The following is a 20,051-nucleotide window of genomic DNA, read 5'->3' as shown; positions in this document are numbered from 1 at the left end:
CTCTGGAGGAACGGTTATCATCCTTGTCTCAGCAAAGGAATGATGCAGATGTTGTTTTCTGAAGTTTAGGACATTACTGAATCCATGGAGGTGCGGGAATAGATGGGACTTCCACAGAGCAGAGAGGGGACAAGCAGAGATACCAGAGCACAGGACAGATTTTTCAGGAGCGCGGCCTCGAAGGGAAAAAGCCCAAATGTGTAGTTTCCAGCGTAGACCACCATGTGAATCATTCCTAACTGTTGCCTGGAGTGGTCCAAGCCCTATTGTCAACCCCTCCCTTCCTGGATCTTGTCCAGCAGTTTGCCCAGCCATCTTGGCCCTGTGTATTGATGATCTGTGTCCAAGATGACCACTTAGAGAGCCATTCTGTCTATTAAACCTCATTTGGCCATGAAGGCTATATCTGGAACCAGAAGGGGCTGCTGCGGCCAGGAGTAGACTCCGCCTTAAGCCCATTCTCATTCGCTCAGGATTGCCAGCGCCCACAGCACAGGCTGAACGCTCCCTCCCCCGAGAGCTTGGATGGCCCTGGAGGGCCAGGTGGGAGCCAAGCTGGTGATTTCCATGGGCTTTGAGTGGTTACCAAACAATATTCAAGCGAGAATCTGAAATAAGAGGAAAATAAAAAGTTCTGTGGGGAAAAAACAAAAAAAACAGATCTTTGAGGTCATCGATCAGTAGGAGACTAGGGGAAAGTAGTAGGAGCTAAAATCTTTTGTGTATCTTGTGAATATTTTTTTGCTGCTGCAGTAAAGAAAGTTGGAATTCTGTTTAGCTTAACATATTGGAAGTCAGCATATCTGTGACAGATCCTGTAACCAGAACCTCTGTTTGGAAGCAGAAATAGCTTAATCGAAGCTTTCTCAGCTGCCCCTCTCCAGCACTGGTTAGTCCCCATTTGTCCTGCATTTCTCATCTGTTTGGTCAGAGTATAGTCTTAGGTTTGACTTTCTGCAACCCAAGTGCATTTAAATAAGGAAAGGAATGTTTTGGGCCATAAAAATTCAACTATGTTCTGTTTCAATATTTTCTATTTTTACTACATTTTGGTGAATTTAACTAAGCTGTGGGCCTTGCTAAATATGGCATGTTAACATGTCTTATATTTTAAATGAGTTTGGGAAATTTCAGATAGTTTTTATTAAATAGCCCCTCCATTCTTCAGACTGTGGCATATTTTTATTACAGTTGTGAGTTTGCAGAATCTATTTTAGTGAGTAATATAATGAATTTCCCAAAAGTCAATGGTCTCGTACATTAGGGAAAGGAAATGAGAGAAGCCAGAGTGTGTGGGACACACCATGAAAGCCCTCACAAGATAACAGCCATCCCGCAGTTGCTTACTGACACAGTGGCTGGACCAGGTGTGCATGCGGGTGGGCACGGAGAGCTGGAAAACCCAGTCGTCACTCTCAGAGAGCCCGCTGTGCAGGGGAGGAGATGAAGTCTGCTCCCTGCCCCGACGTGGACGCATAGACTGTGCACTCCTCAAGTGTTGGCTTCTATCTTTTTTTAACTGAAACAACATGGTGTGAATGCAAAATAGTTATTTTTTAAAATGTATGCCAAAAAGACGTGTATACTCTATTGTTCAGGGTTCTTTTGATTATAAATGGCAGAAACTCAACCCAAACTAACTTAAGTAAAAATCAACTTTTTTGTTCATGAGACTAAGAAGGTAGTTTAGTGATTCTGGATCCCAGGGTTCTTGCAGGATCTTTAATGCTTCCCTAGGTCCACTGACCTCATTTTTTCCTACTGCAAAGGCCTTCTGTGCTATTTTCTTTAGGCTGCAGGGCTCAGCATGCCAGCTTAGCAGCTTCAGCAGAATGAGACCTTCTCTCTGAAAATTCATATACCAATCCCAGAGAAGACTCTGGCTGGCTCTGTTAGGGTCCTGCCCAACCCTGGACCAAAACCATGCCAGGAAACAGATACTGTGATTGTCACAGCTGATTGCAGTACCTGCCAGCCTGTGCATTCAGAGGCGGGCGGAGCACTGTGCCTGGCAATTTCCCTGTAATCACATGGAGCGCGGAAGAAGACCCCAAAGGAAGGCAGACGTGCTGCCAGAGACACTATATTGTCCTTTTGTGGCATACATTGTTCTCAAGAGCAGCTGTATTTATTGCAACACCAAATACCACCAAGTATTATCATGTGTATCCCTGTATTCTAGTGTGGCGGCAGACGTATTGGAAAGATCACGAGAGCTCTAGAGCAGGGTTTCTTAACCTCTGAACTAGTGACCTACTGACCTGTTGGGCTGAATGATTCTTTATGTGGGGCTGTCCTGTGCGTTGTAGGATATGTAGCAGCATCCTTGGCCTCTACCCACTAGATGCCAGTACCACCCTCCCATTGTGACTACCAAAAATGTCCCCAGATATCGCCCAGTCAGAGATGGGGTACAAAAAATCATGCCCAGTTAAGAGCCACTGCTTTAGAGACAGAAAGACCTGGGTTCAAATCCCTAATCTGCAACTCACTGACTATGTAATCTCAGGCAAGTGGGTTAAGCTTCTGAGAAACTGTCTATAATGAGGTTCAAAATAACTGCAGGATTTGAAAGAATTAGAAAGGATGTATGTAAAGCACTTGGTTTAGTTACTTAATGCGAACAATCATAGTTTGCACCCTTTGAGCTCATGAGCTAAGTATTTTAGATTATTAGCTCATCTAATCTTCAAAATAATTCTCTAAGGTAGACACTATTGTTGCTCCCATTTCTAAGTAAGAGAACTGAGGCCTAGAAAGTTTAGGTAATTTTCCCAAGGTTACTTAGCTGGTTAAGGGAGGACCTGACATTTAAGGCCCCTGCTCCTCCCAAGTACACACTTGTACCCCCCGGCCGTACTGTATGAGTCTGATTTTCTTTTTTTTTTTATTATTTTTTTCCTTTTTCTCCCCAAAGCCTCCCGGTACATAGTTGTGTATTCTTCGTTGTGGGTTCCTCTAGTTGTGGCATGTGGGACGCTGCCTCAGCGTGGTCTGACGAGCAGTGCCATGTCCACGCCCAGGATTCGAACTAACGAAACACTGGGCCGCCTGCAGCACAGCGCGCGAACTTAACCACTCGGCCACGGGGCCAGCCCCATGAGTCTGATTTTCAAAGGGGGTCTCCAAACCGCAAAAGCTCTACACAACGAGATCAAAGCATCTTAATGATGTGGCACTCTGTCACAGAGAGGTGTTCCCATTGGTGGCTGTTAGCAAAAGAATGTAGACTCACTCACTGCTGTTTGGAACCATCAGTCTTTTCTGCAGTATTTTGTGTCTTGATATTAAAAATTTATAAAATGTACCATATTTATTGTATTTATTAAAAGTATTTAAGGCAGTAGCTTAAAATCAAATTGTAATTGTTAGCCTATCACCAGAAACACACCACAGGCACACTGAAGGTGTCAGCTCCTTGTTGCTTTCCAGCATTTTTTTTTCCCAGGTATTGCAGGATTATGTTTTATGCTATTTTCATACAAGTTCAAAATAATTGCTGAAGGGAGCACATGGTGATGCTGGGCGCGGCCCAGGCTCCGGCGATGACGCGGGGCACTGCCCGCCCTGCAGCGCTTGCTCGGCGAGGCGTGCTGACAGAGGAGACGGGCGCGGAGCAGGAGCAGAGGCGACGTTACAGAGCCGAGTGGGGAAAACCCGAGCGCGGCGTGAGCGGGAGGGCACGGGGCGCCAGCTAATGACCCGAACGCAAGGCTGGAGTCTCAGGTTCTGTTCTGTTTTGTTTTTCCCTGACATGATACTGGCTTTTTGAAAAGTGAAAAACAAAATCTGTTCTTCTTGAGGCAGTTTGAAAGCCAGAGGCCTCCGGGTATGGTCTCATTTAGGCCCGAGCTGCAGAGCTGGTCCGGTTTCCTGGAGAAGCAGCACTGGGGGACATCCCTTCTGGCCTTCAGGGCCGCACGCAGGGCGCTGCCTCAGGGTTTGGGGATTTTTTTCCTCTTTACTTTTCAAAAGCTTTGATATAATAATGGGTTTTGCTTTTTATTGCTTTCTGAAGCTTACCCAAGGAAAAAAATTAAACTTTATATTTAAGATTTTCTTTTTATAGGTGACGTGGTTGGAAACAACCTTTTGACCTGGTCTGAATTGATTTTTTTCAAAATTTAAAAAGGAAAAAAATAACTTTTTCCCATATGCTTGTTTGTCCTCATAATTCTATAACCTTTCTCAATTATAGGTCAGTACTTCAGCCAAGAATGGTGGATGTGTAGAATCCACTTACCTAGAAATGCAGTATGATTTTATGACTCAGAGAGTCCAGTCATTTCCAATTTTTGTCTCTGATTAGATTTTCCAAACTCCACTTTATTATGTAATGGTCCTTGCGTAATGATCTGTGTAAGATACAGTAAATTGCTAAAGGCCCATTCCCATGATTTCAACCTTCTATATTACAGAGGGAATTTTTGCATCTATTTGAATATATATTCTACCAAAGTAATTTTCAAAATGGCCTTCCTTTTCTCATTTTTTCAGTAATTCCTACTGTTGGTACATAAGCAATAGCAGCATTTTAATTAAATGCATACTAATTACACTAGTGTGATGCATGTCAGCACAGAGGCAAGAGTAATAGAGGGTATTATGGGATGCAATCCCTCACCACTGTAAATAATTCAGATCATGAAGTTCCAAGTAGAGGAAACCAGGAACCAATATGCTAACCACAGCATAATTTTCAAGGGAAGTGTTTTCACTAAATGACCACAAAGCTAGAAAATGTATACATGCCAACATCGTTTTCATGAAAAATTAATCATACCTTCAAGTTCTGTTTGGAAGAAATATGTTTGTAATCCTTAGCTCTTATAATTTTTATTCCATCTTTTGTTCTCTTTGGAGCATTTACAAAGAGGGCATTTTAAAATCCCCTTTTCTTTTGTATCCATGAACTGTTTTCCCGTAACGTTTAGATTCTTTTAGTGGGCCCAGGAAATATATTATTGAACGTTGCCTAGTATCTTTCTAAAATCAAAATGATGCACCAGCGAAGAAACATTTGGTTTTTTCCCTAAGAGTGCTTGGGAAAATGGCTCTGAGTTTTAAGAACATTGGCTTCTTAAGGAAAGAATAGTTTCAAAAATGTATATTTGGAGTCTGTGTTTATATTTCCAAACCAGCACAGCTTGTTAGAGGGGAACTGGCGCAGGAAAGAGCACCTGGGTTCCCCTCCTGCCGGTCGCGGTTCCCGGGCTGCGCTCTGGCGCGTCTGGATCCTCATCTCTCTGCTGGCAGAGCTCTGTGGAAAACAGTCCTTTCAACAGAGGCCAGATCTGGATCTGGAGGTTGTGGAGCCTTGAGCTCCGGGGATGTTAGCAAAGGCCCTGCAGAGTGAGCCTTCCATTTCAATAGCTCTAGAAATGCAGCTTTTTGAGCTGAAAGGTCCTACTGCTGGCACTGAATCCTGTTCTTCCTTTATTAATGTGGAGACAGAGACTTGCCCACCCAGAACTTGTTGGTGACAGCTTATGACTTTGATGCAATCCGGGCTCTGTCACTAAGGCTCTCTCGACAACTTACACTGAAGCTCAGCTATGTAGAAGGTGTTCGTCTTCTCAGTCTCGGGAGGTGTGCCTCCTGTCAGGGGTAAAGATTTCCCAAATGATGAATCATGTCAAGAGCAATCTGTGACCCGTGACAGTCCCACACTTCCTTTGTTCCGTGTACCGTCCACTCCCTCAACAGTCCGAAAGGTGGTGACCTGCCAGGACCAGCACTCTCCATTTTTCATGGGTTCTTGATATTCTATCGTGACTTCCAAAACATGAGGTTTGAGAGCTGTTGTAAGTGCAGAGTTTTAAGAAATTCTTTATCTTAAAGTTAAAAAGGAAATCATAGGTGTCCATGCCCTAAGGATTTACAAATCACAAATATGCCTCTGAAAAAGTGTTTTCTGTCTGTTTCTTATTCTTTCTCCGTTCTGTCCCCTTCTTTCTCAATGTGCACTGAATGTCGTTGGGGTCTTGGTTGCCTTTCACTGAATTTTTAATCCTGGATGTTGAAAATATTGAATAAGGAAACAAGGATAGGATTAGAAATGTTACTAACTTATATCCCACTTCTTTCCTTCCTTTCCCCCATGTAGACACAACCTTTCCATTGCTTATCAGGAAAATACATTACCAGTGTTTTCAGTATTATTGTATCATGAATCCAAATACCCTGATATGTAGAAGTAATCGTTATCACAGCAAGTAAGTGTGTACTGGGACCCTTTGCCTCCCCAGCCCCCTTCTCCCTGAAATTATAGCTTTTCCACAAAGTCATAAGGAATGTGTAGGGAGAAGATTTAAAAAAATTATTTCACATTCCATTTATTAATGTACATTTCAGTCCTTGCTAAAATTTTAAGACACGTTCCTTTAAAAGAAAGTAGGAATAACCAAATTCAATGCGCTGCCTTTTTGGAGATAGTTAGCAGGCTTGTAAAACGTGCTTACCCGCACAGCCCAGCAGCCCTTGTTTCAGGTACCATTCAGGGATGTCTCGGCGTCTTCGTGTGGACTGTCTGTTCCTTGTCTGCTTGTTTTAATGAAAGGTGCACATGGCCTGCTTTGATCCTGGAACTGTCAACACAAGTGGAAACTCATCAGATTCAGCAAGAGCAGAACAGTCTGCTGTGCGCCCCAGCTGAGCCCACTGTTGATTCTAGGCTGCTCAATGACAAGGAAGCAGGACAGGTTATAGAGAATAATTTCTGACAGAATCGAATTTCTTGCATCTCTGCATGGAAATCATCACTGCAGTCATTTTCATATTTTTCACTTCATTTTAATTTTCTCCTTACTTTTTTAAATAAGGGTACAACCTTATATAACTCTTCTCCAAAGGATGACAGCCTACAACTGTCATAAAGCTGAACTGGTACAGAATTCTCTCCAGTTAATTATCACCACTTCACATCCTAAAATAACAACCTCAGTTAGTCTTTTAGACAAAGCACCCCACGTGCTCCTGGCTCCCTGTCAGCCCTTAACTAAGGAGTAAAACAAAACTTCTCACAGAAGATGTGTTTATGGAGATAAAGGTTTTCTCAAGCTGCCCCTAAGATACTGCTTTGGTAGATCACATGTATGACAGCTGAGCTCCATCCTTTGACTCGACAAGGTGCTGTGCTAGATGCTGGGGACGCATGGAAAGAAGAAGCAGCTGCTGCTGTTGGGGAGCTCAGGTCGCCCAGCTGAGAGGCCGCAAGTGTCCTGTAGAGGCCAGTGCAAAGGGTGAGATGGACGGTGGCCCGGAGTGAGGACTGAGGCCAGGCTTCTGGTGGGCCACGGTGGAATTTCAGACGTGAGAGGAACATGAGCCCGGTCCACATCGGCAGGATTGCTGTGGGTGCAGTGTGGGAGAGGATCGGAGCAGGGAAGTGGAGATAAGGAGTCTGGTTAGGAGGCTGGTGCCATGATCAAAATGAGAAATAATCATTTGAAGAGAGGATTAAAATGGAGCAGATTTAGGGGCTGGCCCGGTGGTGCAGCGGTTAAGTTCGCATGTTCCTCTCCGGTGGCCCAGGGTTCACCGGTTTGGATCACCACTTGGCAAGCTGTTCTGTGGTAGGTGTCCCGCATATAAAGTAGAGGAAGATGGGCATGGATGTTAGCTCAGGGCCAGTCTTCCTCAGCAAAAAGAGGAGGATTGGCAGCAGATGTTAGCTCAGGGCTAATCTTCCTCAAAAAAAAAAAAAAAAAAGGAGCAGATTTAAAATAGGAGCAAGGTGATAGAACCACGTGACTTAATTTTAAACATCAGGGAAGGTGGAGGCCCCAAAGACTCCCTGATCTCTGACTTGAGTCACTGGAAGAAGAGTGGTACCCTTTGCAAAGGACAGAAATCCCGCAGGAGGATCAGGGTGAGTTTTGAACAAAATAAACCCAAGGCCGCTGTGGGACCCCTGATGAAGTGGAGTGTCCTCCAGGTGATGGGTCCAGAGATCTGAGAGGAAGCGGAGCTGGCGCTGCAGCAGCGGCGGTCACGGCAGAGCTGGGGGTGTGAGGGCATTGACAGAGGCCTCAAGATCCAACTCTGGGAACCATCAGGGATGGGACAGGTTTTCCCGTCCACCGCCGTGATTCAGAGGCTACCAGGAGGATAATAGTCCTCCATTCTTCAAGGAATTGCTAGCTGTGTGGTGTCGGCCCAATCTCTTCATCAGTTTGAGCTTCAGTTTTCTTACCTATAAAATATGTATAACCATACTCACATCATAAGGTAAGCACTAAATAAAGTAAGCTATGTGAAAAACCTAGCCCAGAACTTGGTGTTTAATACGCTCTCAAAGTTGTACCTGTTACTTGAATCTGAAATCAGAAAGCTCAGAGAAAATTGAACTCACCATCACTCCCGCCCCCAAACTGCTTCTCCTCCTGGGTCCTCTCTCTTTACCAGTTGACTAAGTCGAAAACCCAGAAGGTCTTCGTGTCTCCTCCCTCTGCTGCCACATCTAATCTCACCCCATCCTGTATTCCTGTCCCACCCGTCCCCTTCTGTACTCCACGGCCACTGCCTCCCCTGAGGCCGCCCTCCTCTCTCTCCGGGTCACCGTGGGCCTCCTGCTGGCTTGCCCGCCCTCCGATGCTCTCCACATCGCAGCCAGAGGAGCAGTTCACTTACTAAAATCCTCGTCCCCTTTGCAAACAGTCTGTTCGTAGCATGCAAACTCCTTCACGATCTCAAGGAATATAATTGTTACTTAAGCTTTCAGCCTCAAATCTCACCATTCCTCTCTTTGAAGACTCTATTCTAGCCGCAGGAATCTACTTTCATTTCCTGATCAGGTCATATCTCGTCTTCAACCCAGCCTTCTGCACGTCCTTCACAATTCAGCTCACCTCCTCTGAGAAGCCTTCCAGGCTGGGTTACGTGTTCCTTGCACATGATCCCTGTTCCAGGTGGCACTTAGCACGTTCATACTCCTCAGTCTCCTTCACCAGCCTGTGCATTCCCTAAAGACAGAGGTATTTCTACTCATTATGTTCTCCTTATACATAGCGTGCTCAAGAGTACATTTAAAGTGGGGCTGGCCCCATGGCCGAGTGGTTGGGTTCGTGCACTCCACTGCAGGCGGCCCAGTGTTTTGTTGGTTCGGATCCTGGGCGCGGACACGGCACTGCTCATCAGACCACGCTGAGGTGGCGTCCCACATGCCACAACTAGAAGGACCCACAACGAAGAATATACAACTATGTACCGGAGGGCTTTGGGGGAGAAAAAGGAAAAAAAAAAAAGTACATTTAAAGTGCTTAGTATATATCTGTTTGGATGAGTAAATAAAAAATCCATTAGAAAGATGCTCCATCTTTTAACCATTTTTGTGAATCATATCGCTTACATCTCTCTCTGGCTATCTTCGAAGCAGGCTTTTCAGACGTGTGATCTTGGGCAAGTTAAACCTCTCTGTGTTTAAGTTCTTGTCTATAAAATGGAGATGACAGTAACACCTGCCTCGTAGGGTTATTCTGAGCATTAAAAGAGTTGATCTGGGGGCTGGTTCGGTGGTGCAACAGTTAAGTTCGCACGTTCCGCTTCAGGGGCCCGGGGTTTGCCTGTTTGGATCCTGGGTGCAGACATGGCACTGCTTGGCAGGCCATGCTGTGGTAGGCGTCCCACATATAAAATAGAGGAAGATGGGCACGGATGTTAGCTCAGGGCCAGTCTTCCTCAGCAAAAAGAGGAGGATTGGCAGCAGATGTTAGCTCAGGGCTAATCTTCCTAGGAAAAAAAAAAAAAAAAAGACGATGCATGTAACCCATTTAGAACTGGCACCTGGAAGTACCCACGAGCTCTCAGGAATTGTGAGCTGTTATTATTATTGTCACTGTTGTTATTTTTGTTAGTACTATTAGCCTATAAAGCAGGACCCTTCATGTTTGACACCTGTCATGAACCAGGCGGCTCAAGACACGTTTCACAAGGTCACAAGTTAAAGAACTGAGGGAACTCAAAAGCCCAAGGTCACAAGAAGAAAAGTCAAGAGCCCTCATCCTCTCCTGTCCCCACAGAAAGGCCTGCTGAGACCAGACACACTGCTCCACACATGGTGGTTAAAGGTTGCAGGCGAGGGGCCACGCTGTCTTGTCACACTCTCCTCTTACAGGATGATCATGAGGGCAACTTTGTCAAAAGAAAATAAGCAGCCTGCCTGGCACCAGGCAGTGTGGATTTGGGCATCAAGTTTACAGGAGTTGACTGGGAAAGTCAGCTCCCCTGCAGCTAAGGACCTCGGGCACTAGGAAACGGCAACCCCTTGGACAAGAGGAGGAAGCCACTAGTCCCACAGGAAGCTGAGTTTGGTCCAGTCTCAGAGAAGAGCAAGTCCCTGCAGCCAGGCGACCAGCGTGAGGTCACGAGATCGTTTTGGACAGCGCTGCTTGTTGCACCAAGTTTTTATTAGTGTTTCCTTCAGAGGGGACTTCAGATGTTCACAGTGGTGCCTTGAATCCATGTGGGGTGCCTTCAGGCTCCAAGCATCCTAAGGATCTGCCCCTCTATCAAGGAAAATCCAAAAATTTCTTCTAATAGCTCTTCTTTAGGTCATCAGTGTTTATTCATGTGTCACGCGCTGTACTAAATGATGAGAATGCAAAATCTAGAGAAATAACTTCTGCTTTCAAGTATGTATAGCCTTAGGGGAAAGGACGATGAAAAAATTACGATACAAGGTAACAGATACAGCAATAGAAGAGTGTCCAAGACTTGGAGGCATTCAGAAATGACTGTATTTAATCAGAGGTTACATTTTGCAAACTGGGAAGTAAATATGTTTTTGATTTACCCAGAATATTAAACGTAGGATCCAAATAAAACATTGAAGGGGCTGGCCCTGTGGCCTAGTGGTTAAGTTCGGTGCACTCTGCTTCAGCAGCCTGAGTTCATGGATTCGGATCCTGGGCACAGACCTACACCATTCCTCAGCTGTGCTGTGGCAGTGACCCACCTATAAAGTGGAGGAAGATTGGCACAGATGTTAGCTCAGGGCTAATCTTCCTGAAGCAAAATAAACCATATCGAAGTCCATTTATCAGATTCTATGACAAAAGATAACATGGTAATCACTCCAAAAATTATGTAAATGGTATAAAATTGGAGAGGAAGGTGTTGTATCATGAAATCCAAAAAGCATTTCTGGAGGCTGGCCAGAGGGAAAGTTTGGAAGCTAAAAGAAACTAAGTTCAAATTCCGGCTCTGCTACCTATGCTGTGTGAATTTAGGCAAGTTTCATAACCTCTCTGAGTCTAGATTTTCTCACTTAAGAATGAGCATAATAGTAACTACCACATTGGGTTATTTTAAGCAGTAAATGAAGAAAAATATGCAAAGCACGTAGCACATGAGGGATACTCCACAAAGGCAGCTAATTTTTTTCTCAGAAAATAACCTCGCTTGTCATCTATATTCTGGGCATGTAGAATTAGTAACTGTGGCAGATTGACTAGTGAGCTCTCCTAGGACGGGATGTTAGAGTCCTTCTCGGTTGCTCTTGAAAACTACTTATAGTAGTTCCGGTGCATTACAAGCGTTTTTACACACATTGACTAAAATGTGTTGCAAAATGTCTTAAAATCCAAGCCTAGTTGGTAGCAAAAGTAGTCAGAAAACAGACGAGAAAAGTTCCTGTTCAGTAATGGAATATAAAATGAGGGGAAAATGCTGGAGTCTCGACAGGTTAAAGTGTTCTGGTCGCAGAGCCAGCGAGGGGACTGTGAGAAAGTGCTGCCTCTGATGGAGCTAACGCGATGGCTAAGAGCTTCCGGAAGCCACGTTACTGCTCCCTTCACACCCTGCCTCTGCATGAATTATGGATATTTCAGAGTCATGTCAAGAAGTGTCAGTTAAAAAAGAGATTAAAATAAGATGCATTTTTTTAAATTACAGAAAGCATGCAGACGATGCTACAATAAAGAGAGTTTTTCTGTCAACAACATTAACACCTGCATTTTGATGTTTCTGTGGTTGATGGAGGGCAGGGGTTAGGTCAAATTGTACCTGTAATTAAATATTAGTCTCTTCCTCAGTTTTCCCACCTCAAAAACCGGGAAAATAAACCCTTTCCTTTGTCTTTCTCCCAGAGATGGTGTGAGAATAAAGGCTGACATGAATACCTCTGAATACCTCATTAAAAAAATAAGCTCCATAAACTCAGGGTCAGTTTTATTGCATTGTCAGGAAATTCCCAGGTGAGTCATATATTAAACAGATGAGTATCCTGCCTTATCTTGTATGTGATGTCCTGAGCCTAAAAAAAAGTGCTTGCTGTCATCTTGTTACTCTTAACTTGGACTCCTTATAGAGATTCCTTTCCCTAGCGTCCCGCAGGGTAGCCACTTGCCGCATGTGGCTGTTTAAAATTTAACTTCAATCAATTAAAATTAACTAAAACTAAAAATTCAGTTTCTCAGTCCTGCCAGCCACATTTCAAGTGCGCGACAGCCACCTGTGACCCCCTGCTTCCGTGCTGGACAGAAAACATCTCGTCAGCACCGAGGGTTTTGGAGAGCGCTGGCCGGAGGATGCTCAGGCTGAACACTCCTGCTGCTGGCCACTGATAGCGTTTCAAAGATTAAATGACCCTGGAAGTCACGAGAGGACTTCACAGTTACGTCAGTGTCAGACTAAGGGAAAGCCTGAATAAGTAAGAGGGATTAAATAGGCAATAAAGAAGGAAGAAGGGATGATGGCTGGAAAAAGAATGCACACTCACATTATTGTAAAGGATAAAAATTGATTCAGTAATTCCGTGCTTTGGCACAAGTACAGTTTTACGGAAAGCGTTTGTCGCATGTGGTTTGCACTGAATGCGTCCACCTCAGGCTGGCTGTCTTACGCCCTAGCTGGGTTTTGAGACATTTCAGATAAATCACACAAGAACTGTTTCTCGACATAGTGATGGAACTTAATCTCCCTTCTGTATACCACATGTTTAAGAAACGTATTTTCCTCACAGAGGGGTCAGCAGATGCTAGAGAGATACTTGCAATTCTTGTTCTCAACTTTGTATTTATCCCTGTTTGGACACTTTATGCTCACAGGTAGTTCCATGCTTCCCATACTCTGGCTTCTACTTCCTGTATACAAAGGAGTTATAATTTAGCATGAGTATTACTTATCCCGAAAAGTGAGGGAATAACCTGTGTATGTTTGCATTTAGGTCATCCTGTCCATTGAAGAAGGTTACAGACTCCCGGCTCCTATGGGCTGTCCGGCATCTCTGCACCAGCTGATGCTCCATTGCTGGCAGAAGGAGAGAAATCACAGACCCAAATTTACCGACATCGTCAGCTTCCTTGACAAGCTGATCCGCAGTCCCAGTGCCCTTCACACCCTGGTGGAGGACGTCCTGGTGTAAGATGCAGAATGTTGATTTTCCCTCTTGACAACCCTGATTTCTTTCAGGCTGTAGACAAGACTAACAGGTAGAGAGGAGAAGGTTTGCCTTGATAACCGTCTAATTGTTAACCTTTTAGAATATTGTTTATAAACTGTATTTTATCAGCTGAAAAAATGATTTATTAACATTTTTAAAAAACGTGTTTTTTTCACAAGAAAACAGGTTCCCCTTTTCTTTTCTCCACACTGAATCTTTCTGGATCACTTTCTTTCTGTTTTTTCCCGTGTGGGTCTTCGGTATTTATAGATCCCTCCTTTATTTACTGATCCTTCCCCACCTTGATAACTGGAGTTTGTGTGTCAGCAGCCCTGTAAGGTTCTCATCCAGTCCATGTTCGGTCCCTGTATTTGAACTGGCAGGCCAGGCAGGGGCAGTGTGTGAGTCAGCCAGGACCAAGGATGCTTCCTGCAGATATGATCACACGCAGCTGTTGTTACTTTCCACTCCTAAAACCAGAAAAAGGTGACAAGACAAGAAAATGAAGGCACTCGTCTGCCATTCCGTCAAGGTCAGGAGAGTTGAGGAGATCTACTCACCTGTCTCTGAAAGGCAGTGATGAGAAGAGGGAGAGGAGAAAAAAAACATTCTCGTCTGTGTCTGAAAATATCACATTTAAAATATTACTAAGTTGAAAATATATTTCCTTATTTAGGCCAAATTGTACTTAGAAACAACCAAAGCATTTCCAAAGATCCCTTTCCTGACTCAAGATGGCCAACAGGATACACAGATGCTCAACCTGAGGTCACAGGTTCAAGTCAGGGCAGGTTTTAATGACAATAGGCTGAGGGCTCTTCAAGGACTGCTCAGGCCAGGCCTCAGCTCTCAGCAGAGCACAGAAGAGTTCACCTCTAAATCACTAATTGGCAGCCTCAGTAAAGTGAAGCCAAGCATGAAATAGCCAGAGATTAAACTGTTACTCTCCCCATCTTCCCTAACGCAGGAAGGGGGAGGGGAAGGCACTTGGGGTTTATCATAAAAGCATGGGCAGTCATCGAAGGGTTTTAAGCAAGAGAATGGAGTGATCACATTTGCGTTTCTGAAAAATCCCCCTAGGGCTGATTTAGATCGAGAGTACGAATCAGGAATAAGCCTGGAGACAGTCAGTCATGTTTGCAGCAGTCCAAACTAGCAAAGATCAGAGCCTGGCTTATGAAATGGGAAGAAGCTTGGGTCAGGGGTTAAGAGATGGATTTATTGTTAGCTGAGGAGAAAAATTTGTCTTGGTCATTGTTGACTATGGAAGGAAGAGGAGAGAAAAGAATCAAGGGTATTTGTCAAGTTTCTTAGACAAGCTGGCTGATGGTGTTACTACTAAGGAAGAGAGGAAGAAGGACACGTTTTTGGAATAGAAATGAGACCATTTTGAGCAGGCCAGTTGAAGACACATGTGGGGCATCTAAGTGGAGAGGTGCAATAGGCAGTTGTATTGACAGGTTGAACCTCAGGTGAGAAGATCTGGGCTACAGATGTCGGTTTGGAGAGCCACAGCATACAGGTTGTAGCTGAAGCTCTCAGCATAGGTAAGATGACCCATGGAGAACATGAAGAATGCAACCTTTTGGAACACCAAGATTTGAAAATGAACAGAAGGAGACACCCCGAGGATACTGAGAAGGAAGAGCCAGACAGGCAATGGGGACAGCGGGGCAGGAGCAGAACCACGGAAGCCAGCAAGGGAGAGAGTTCCACGGAGTGATGTCCAGGCTCCACGAAGCTCCAGCAGAAGAAGTGAAGTGTGTCCCTGTGTTTAGCAACCAGGTGCTCAGGTGTTCACGGGCGGCCATTGCAAGAGCATTTCCAGTAAAGTTGTGTAAGACAGATTGAAACGGAGGAAGAGTGAATCTGAGGTCAGAGAGAAGAGCAATACAAAGCACTAATTTGTTTTTTCAAGAAACCTGTCTCTGAAGGGGAAGGGAAGTAGTTAGAGAAAAAGTTTCTTGGTTTTGTTTTTATATGTTTTGGTGAAGAGACGGGCATGCTCTAACAGTGAGGAGAAAGAGCTAGTAGAAGTGGACTGTGGAGTGGGTGTGCATTAATGGAAGAGAACCCTGGCATCTCTAAACTGAGGTCCCCTCATCTGGGCCTCGTATTGTGGTGCGGGGTACCAGACCTCGGCCAGTGCCCGTCTGCAGAGCTCTATAACTTTCTAGGAGTGTAGAGGCAGGCAGGTAAGAGCCTATTCTTTGAAGAAAAGCAGATAAAACCATTTCTTCCCTGCTTTTTCAAGATTATGAATGTTTGTCATATTTGGAAAACACTGATGGAGGATCTAAGATGAGAAAATACCAAAAAGTGAGAACGATCCAGAGGTAAAGTCAAGATGAGAGCTCGTGTCTGAGGCAGAGATTTAAGGTTCAGTGGGGTTTCACGGGGTTTAATGGGTGGGCACTGGTCCAGTGGGCAGGCCAGGGAGCGGTAGGCTCTGTGACAGCACCGCCACACAGCAGCCCAGGCGGCCGTGTTTCTTAGGGAGCGGCAGTGAGATTCCATCTAAAGTCTAACGTTGGAGACCAAGTGGAACTCTTTGTGACTGACCAGCTTCCCCTGTTTCTGATAAAGACATGTGCTGCTGCTTTTGCCCTTGATGTACTTGTTTGAGGAACAAAAGAAAGCAGGGTTCTAAGGGTATCGTGTCTGAACGTTTGTCAGCTTTCTTGTTTCCACAGCAGCCTGAGTGGGTTCCCTTGTCCACCCTTGACTCCCAGTGCCACCCACCCACCCTGTCCTTGATCCCAGAGAGCCGAGACTGTTTAGGGAGAAGAGACATGGTAGACTGAGGCCAGCAATGTTAGCTGAAGAATGCCTGGTTTGTGGTATGCTTGTAAGACTGTGGCACTGCCCCTCTACCCCCAAGTCCCAAAGCCCAGCTGTCCATCCCAGCATGATGCTGAATGAAGGAAACACGCACGGTGTAGAATTCCAGTCCGTCCTCCAGGTACCTCTCACACAGGTCAAGGGGTCCAAGGGTAGAACCCACAGCAACTCCTGTTAACTCCCCTTTACTCTCCTCTCCCCAGAGCGGCAGGCTCCCTCACCTGGCTGAACTGACGAAACTCTCTCATCCACTAGGCCATGTGTGCCCCTTGTTTTTTTTCTGAGGAAGACTGTCCCTGAGCTAACATCCGTGCCCATCTTCCTCTACTTTATATGTGGGATGCCTGCCACAGCATGGCCTGCCAAGCAGTGCCATGTCTGCACCCGGGATCTGAACCAGCAAACCCTGGGCCGCTGAAGCAGAACGTGTGAACTTAACTGCTGGGCCACCAGGCTGGCCCCGACCATGTGGTTTTTATTCCACTGTAATTGGCTTTTTCTCAAGAATTCACTTGAGAAGCTTTCGTCCTTTTTCTTGGCATAGTAAGAGGGGAAGAAATTAAGGCTACAAAGAAGGATGAAGTGAAGCCCAGAGCTTAGTCTTTTTATACTAGCATATTGAAATTTCATAACCTTACACCTGTAATCTTTCCTTCCACAAAACAGAACACCAACAGAAAACACGTCGGCCAGAGAAGGCTTTCATTATTGGATGGCTAGTCCTCTTGTGCCTGACACGCTCCCGGGGAGGACTCAGAGCTCTGTGCAGCTCCCAACCTTCTTGCTCTCTCTCTTCCTCAAGAAAGTAGATGGATATATGAGTTTTGTTATATAAAATGATATTATAAGTACAACTTAAATCCAATTGGTTGTAAAAAATAATTTGCACAGGGACCTATTAATACAGTCAGTCATCCTTTCATAAATGTGAGTTTCCAACTACCTTCAATTTCCTTCGTTCTGCAATGACGCCTTATCGCCTCCTTTCAGAGAATTGTCTGTAGCTGTCCCCTGGGGCACAGGCCCTGGGGAGAAGGCCCTGCTGAGGCCCCAGCTGCCTGAAGAACGTGTCAGGAGCAGTGCCTGGCTGTGGCCTTTCAGCCACTCTCGCTCCCTGTCCCTGAGCCTCACATCAGTCCTGTGGCTACTCTCAACCCCAAGTCACGCCTTCTCCCGTGGAGCGCAGGGTGACATCTGGGGTCGGGTAGTTCAGCAGCACAAAGCGGACTGATGACTGCATGGTGTCCCTTCACCCAGCCCTCCCTTCCCCACCCCACCTACACTGTCCCACATATTCCTTCTCCAGCTGCCTCAACCCAACCCCTGTTTCCTCAGACACTGAGGCCGACCAAGTGCACTAGGTTGAAGTCAGCTGGCCAGTTCCCTTTGGGACAGCGCTCCAGCGTACTGGAAAATAACACTCTCCTCCAGTCCCTGCTCCAGGTGCCCAGCATGTCACTGACAAAGAGTTTTACAGATTATGGGCTTCTTGACAACATCAGCTAAAAGGTGGCATCCGGGGATGGGCAGCAGTTGACCAGATGGACCAGTCCACGCTAGTCTTCTGCCTCGGAAATCACATTCAGCTCAGGCCAAGGCTCTTAGGAGTGTTCTCGCTGCCCACTGTGCCATAGGTGGAGATCTTGTAATACTTTAGCTCTTAGGAACTGAGCCACCACGTTCCTTAGTCCATATAAACCTACTGTTGAACTTTCGAGCACTTGGCTTCCAGTAACCGGAGAATCAGGAAGGTAGGGAAAAGCTCAAACCAGTCCCGTAATTAGGAACCTCTGCTTTGGAGAACTGAGTGAACATTACAGGACTAAATGGTGCCACCTCGCTTCCTCAGTTAGTAGAGCAGCTAGGATGCTGTCTTCTGAGGGCAGTGGCTTTCAACAGTTTGATAAACATCCTCCCGTTCATTTTGAAAAGCTCTTACTTACCACTACCTGAGCTGCACAGAATCAGCATATGCTAAGTTGTTTGTCTGCATAGACCTAGTCACGGTCAAATTGTTTTGTTTGATTTTTGTAACTAGCACTCTTAATGATGTTTTTCATGACTGAGAAATAACGGACTGGCCAAAACCAGCATTGTAATTGAGAGATTAGCAAAGCTTTGTGGAAGGAAGACAGAATATTAAATATTAATCAGGAAGTGTGAAACTTCTACCTTTAGGAAATCTAAATTCAATTCATGTGAACTGTTGGTACAAGATAATGCTAATGCTAATGTTAATACCAATACTGATGCTGACTCAAATTCTGGTGTACAGTACCAACAGGAACTGTTCCTGCCATTTGTACAGAGCCTACCATGTACCCATTGTTGTAGTAGGCAAATTTGTCTTTGAGGTCCTTTATCTCCACCCCTCAGACAGGGATATGGAGAATCACAGAGGCTGATGTCTCCTGGGCACCCAGCAGGTAATTAGAAGACCAGGCATTGGAGCGAAGTTCACTGGCTGCAAAGCCCTTGTTCTTTCCACTACACAGTACACAATCACGCAAAGGGCAAGAATTTTCCCAGTACGGCACTGTTTCAGAAATATGATTATAGGAGAAGACGGTACATGTTTACATTTCCAGATAGATTTTCTCTGGACTAATCAGACTTCACAGCTGGGGTATATTAAGATCCCAAAAAGAATTTGAAGTGGGGCACAGCCTGTGATTTTATGTTCCGCTAAGCACAGACAAGGAGGTGGAGATGCGTCCTCATCCCTGGGAGTAAGTAGCAAACACATAGTCCGTACGTCTGCCCAACATCCACTACAGTGCTCGCCCCTTGAAGAACAGTGCTTGGGAAAAGAAAGTAGCAACTACAACAAAACGGAGATATGGGGAAATATGGCAGCAACGTCCTTCCAGAATCACATCCTCAGGCATCTTTGTAGACTGGATTTTTCCAGTGTTGGCAAATACGTGCTCTGCTGCTTCTCCTTGTTGTGGCAGATGTCACTAACCATCACACTCTCCCACTGAGCCCACTGCTGCCTCCGTCTCCCTTTCAAGACATGTGACAGCCACTCCCAGTGAATCGTAGTTGGCATGTGATGTGAAATCTATTTCTGTCCCTGCATTATTTCCTCACAAAAACAGGCTCTCCTTGAGGTTCGCTGATCCATTAGTCTGGCTGTAGGGACCCTGTGCTGGGGGCTCGCAATTGTGGGAGACTTTAAAACAGGATTATTTCTCCTCTGCTTCTATCCCTCCTGATGTTGTCACATCTATAATTCTAAAATTTGCTTTGAGTTTTATGCCTGCCTACTTCCTACCAGTTGTCAGCCTTATTATGAGAATTAAATAATCATATCAATAAAGCACCTGGAGACTTACTGAAAATAAAAGGCTGACAAAAAATAATTTATGCTCCCTATTCAACCCTGTGGAGAGTCAGACTGTTACTGCCCACAAGCATGAAACGGTCACAAGATATATAGGATAGTTCTATGCATTTTGGATTTTATAACATTTTGAGTAAAATTACACTTTAAAATTTTAAAAGAATATCAAAATACTTTAATTAAATTTGTGTTCAAGTTGACCATTAGGCCTAATTGTAGGAGGGGCAATGTTTTCTTTTTTATCTGATTAAATAAATTCTTCCTTCAAAGTTTAGATAGGTAGTGTGTGTATTAGGAGATTATTTTATGGCTTAACTAGTGTGACGTGGAGTCCCTGGGTCATGTGAGGAGAAACTCCTGTACAAGCAGTGACTGTGACTAAGGCGAGTGCTGCTGTCGTGCTCCTGGGTCCTCTAGCCCCATGCTCCCCCACTCCTCCATAACTGCCTCTTCCTCCATGCTGAAACCTTTAAAGACAGAGAG

At 45.1% G+C, this 20,051-nt stretch overlaps 1 protein-coding gene across 11 annotated transcripts in view; it reads left to right on the top strand.

Annotated features, from left to right (window-relative positions):
- Nucleotides 1-20,051, top strand: part of EPHA6 (EPH receptor A6) — a 780,034-nt gene that overhangs the window by 751,944 nt on the left and 8,039 nt on the right. For 10 of the 11 annotated variants that reach the window (XM_023623975.2, XM_023623979.2, XM_023623977.2 and 7 more), the window contains one exon: nt 13,166-13,359. In XM_023623975.2, the coding sequence (XP_023479743.1) occupies nt 13,166-13,359 (194 nt within the window). Of the gene's footprint in view, nt 1-13,165; nt 13,360-16,888; nt 17,160-20,051 lie in introns of those variants that run through there. The other variant, XM_070243945.1, reaches the window with a different exon arrangement.

Source organism: Equus caballus, chromosome 19 (assembly GCF_041296265.1).
Source record: "Equus caballus isolate H_3958 breed thoroughbred chromosome 19, TB-T2T, whole genome shotgun sequence".
In the NCBI taxonomy this organism is placed as follows: Eukaryota; Metazoa; Chordata; class Mammalia; order Perissodactyla; family Equidae; genus Equus; species Equus caballus.
Note: the sequence above shows the minus strand (reverse complement) of the source record. Positions and strands in the feature narration are given on the sequence as shown.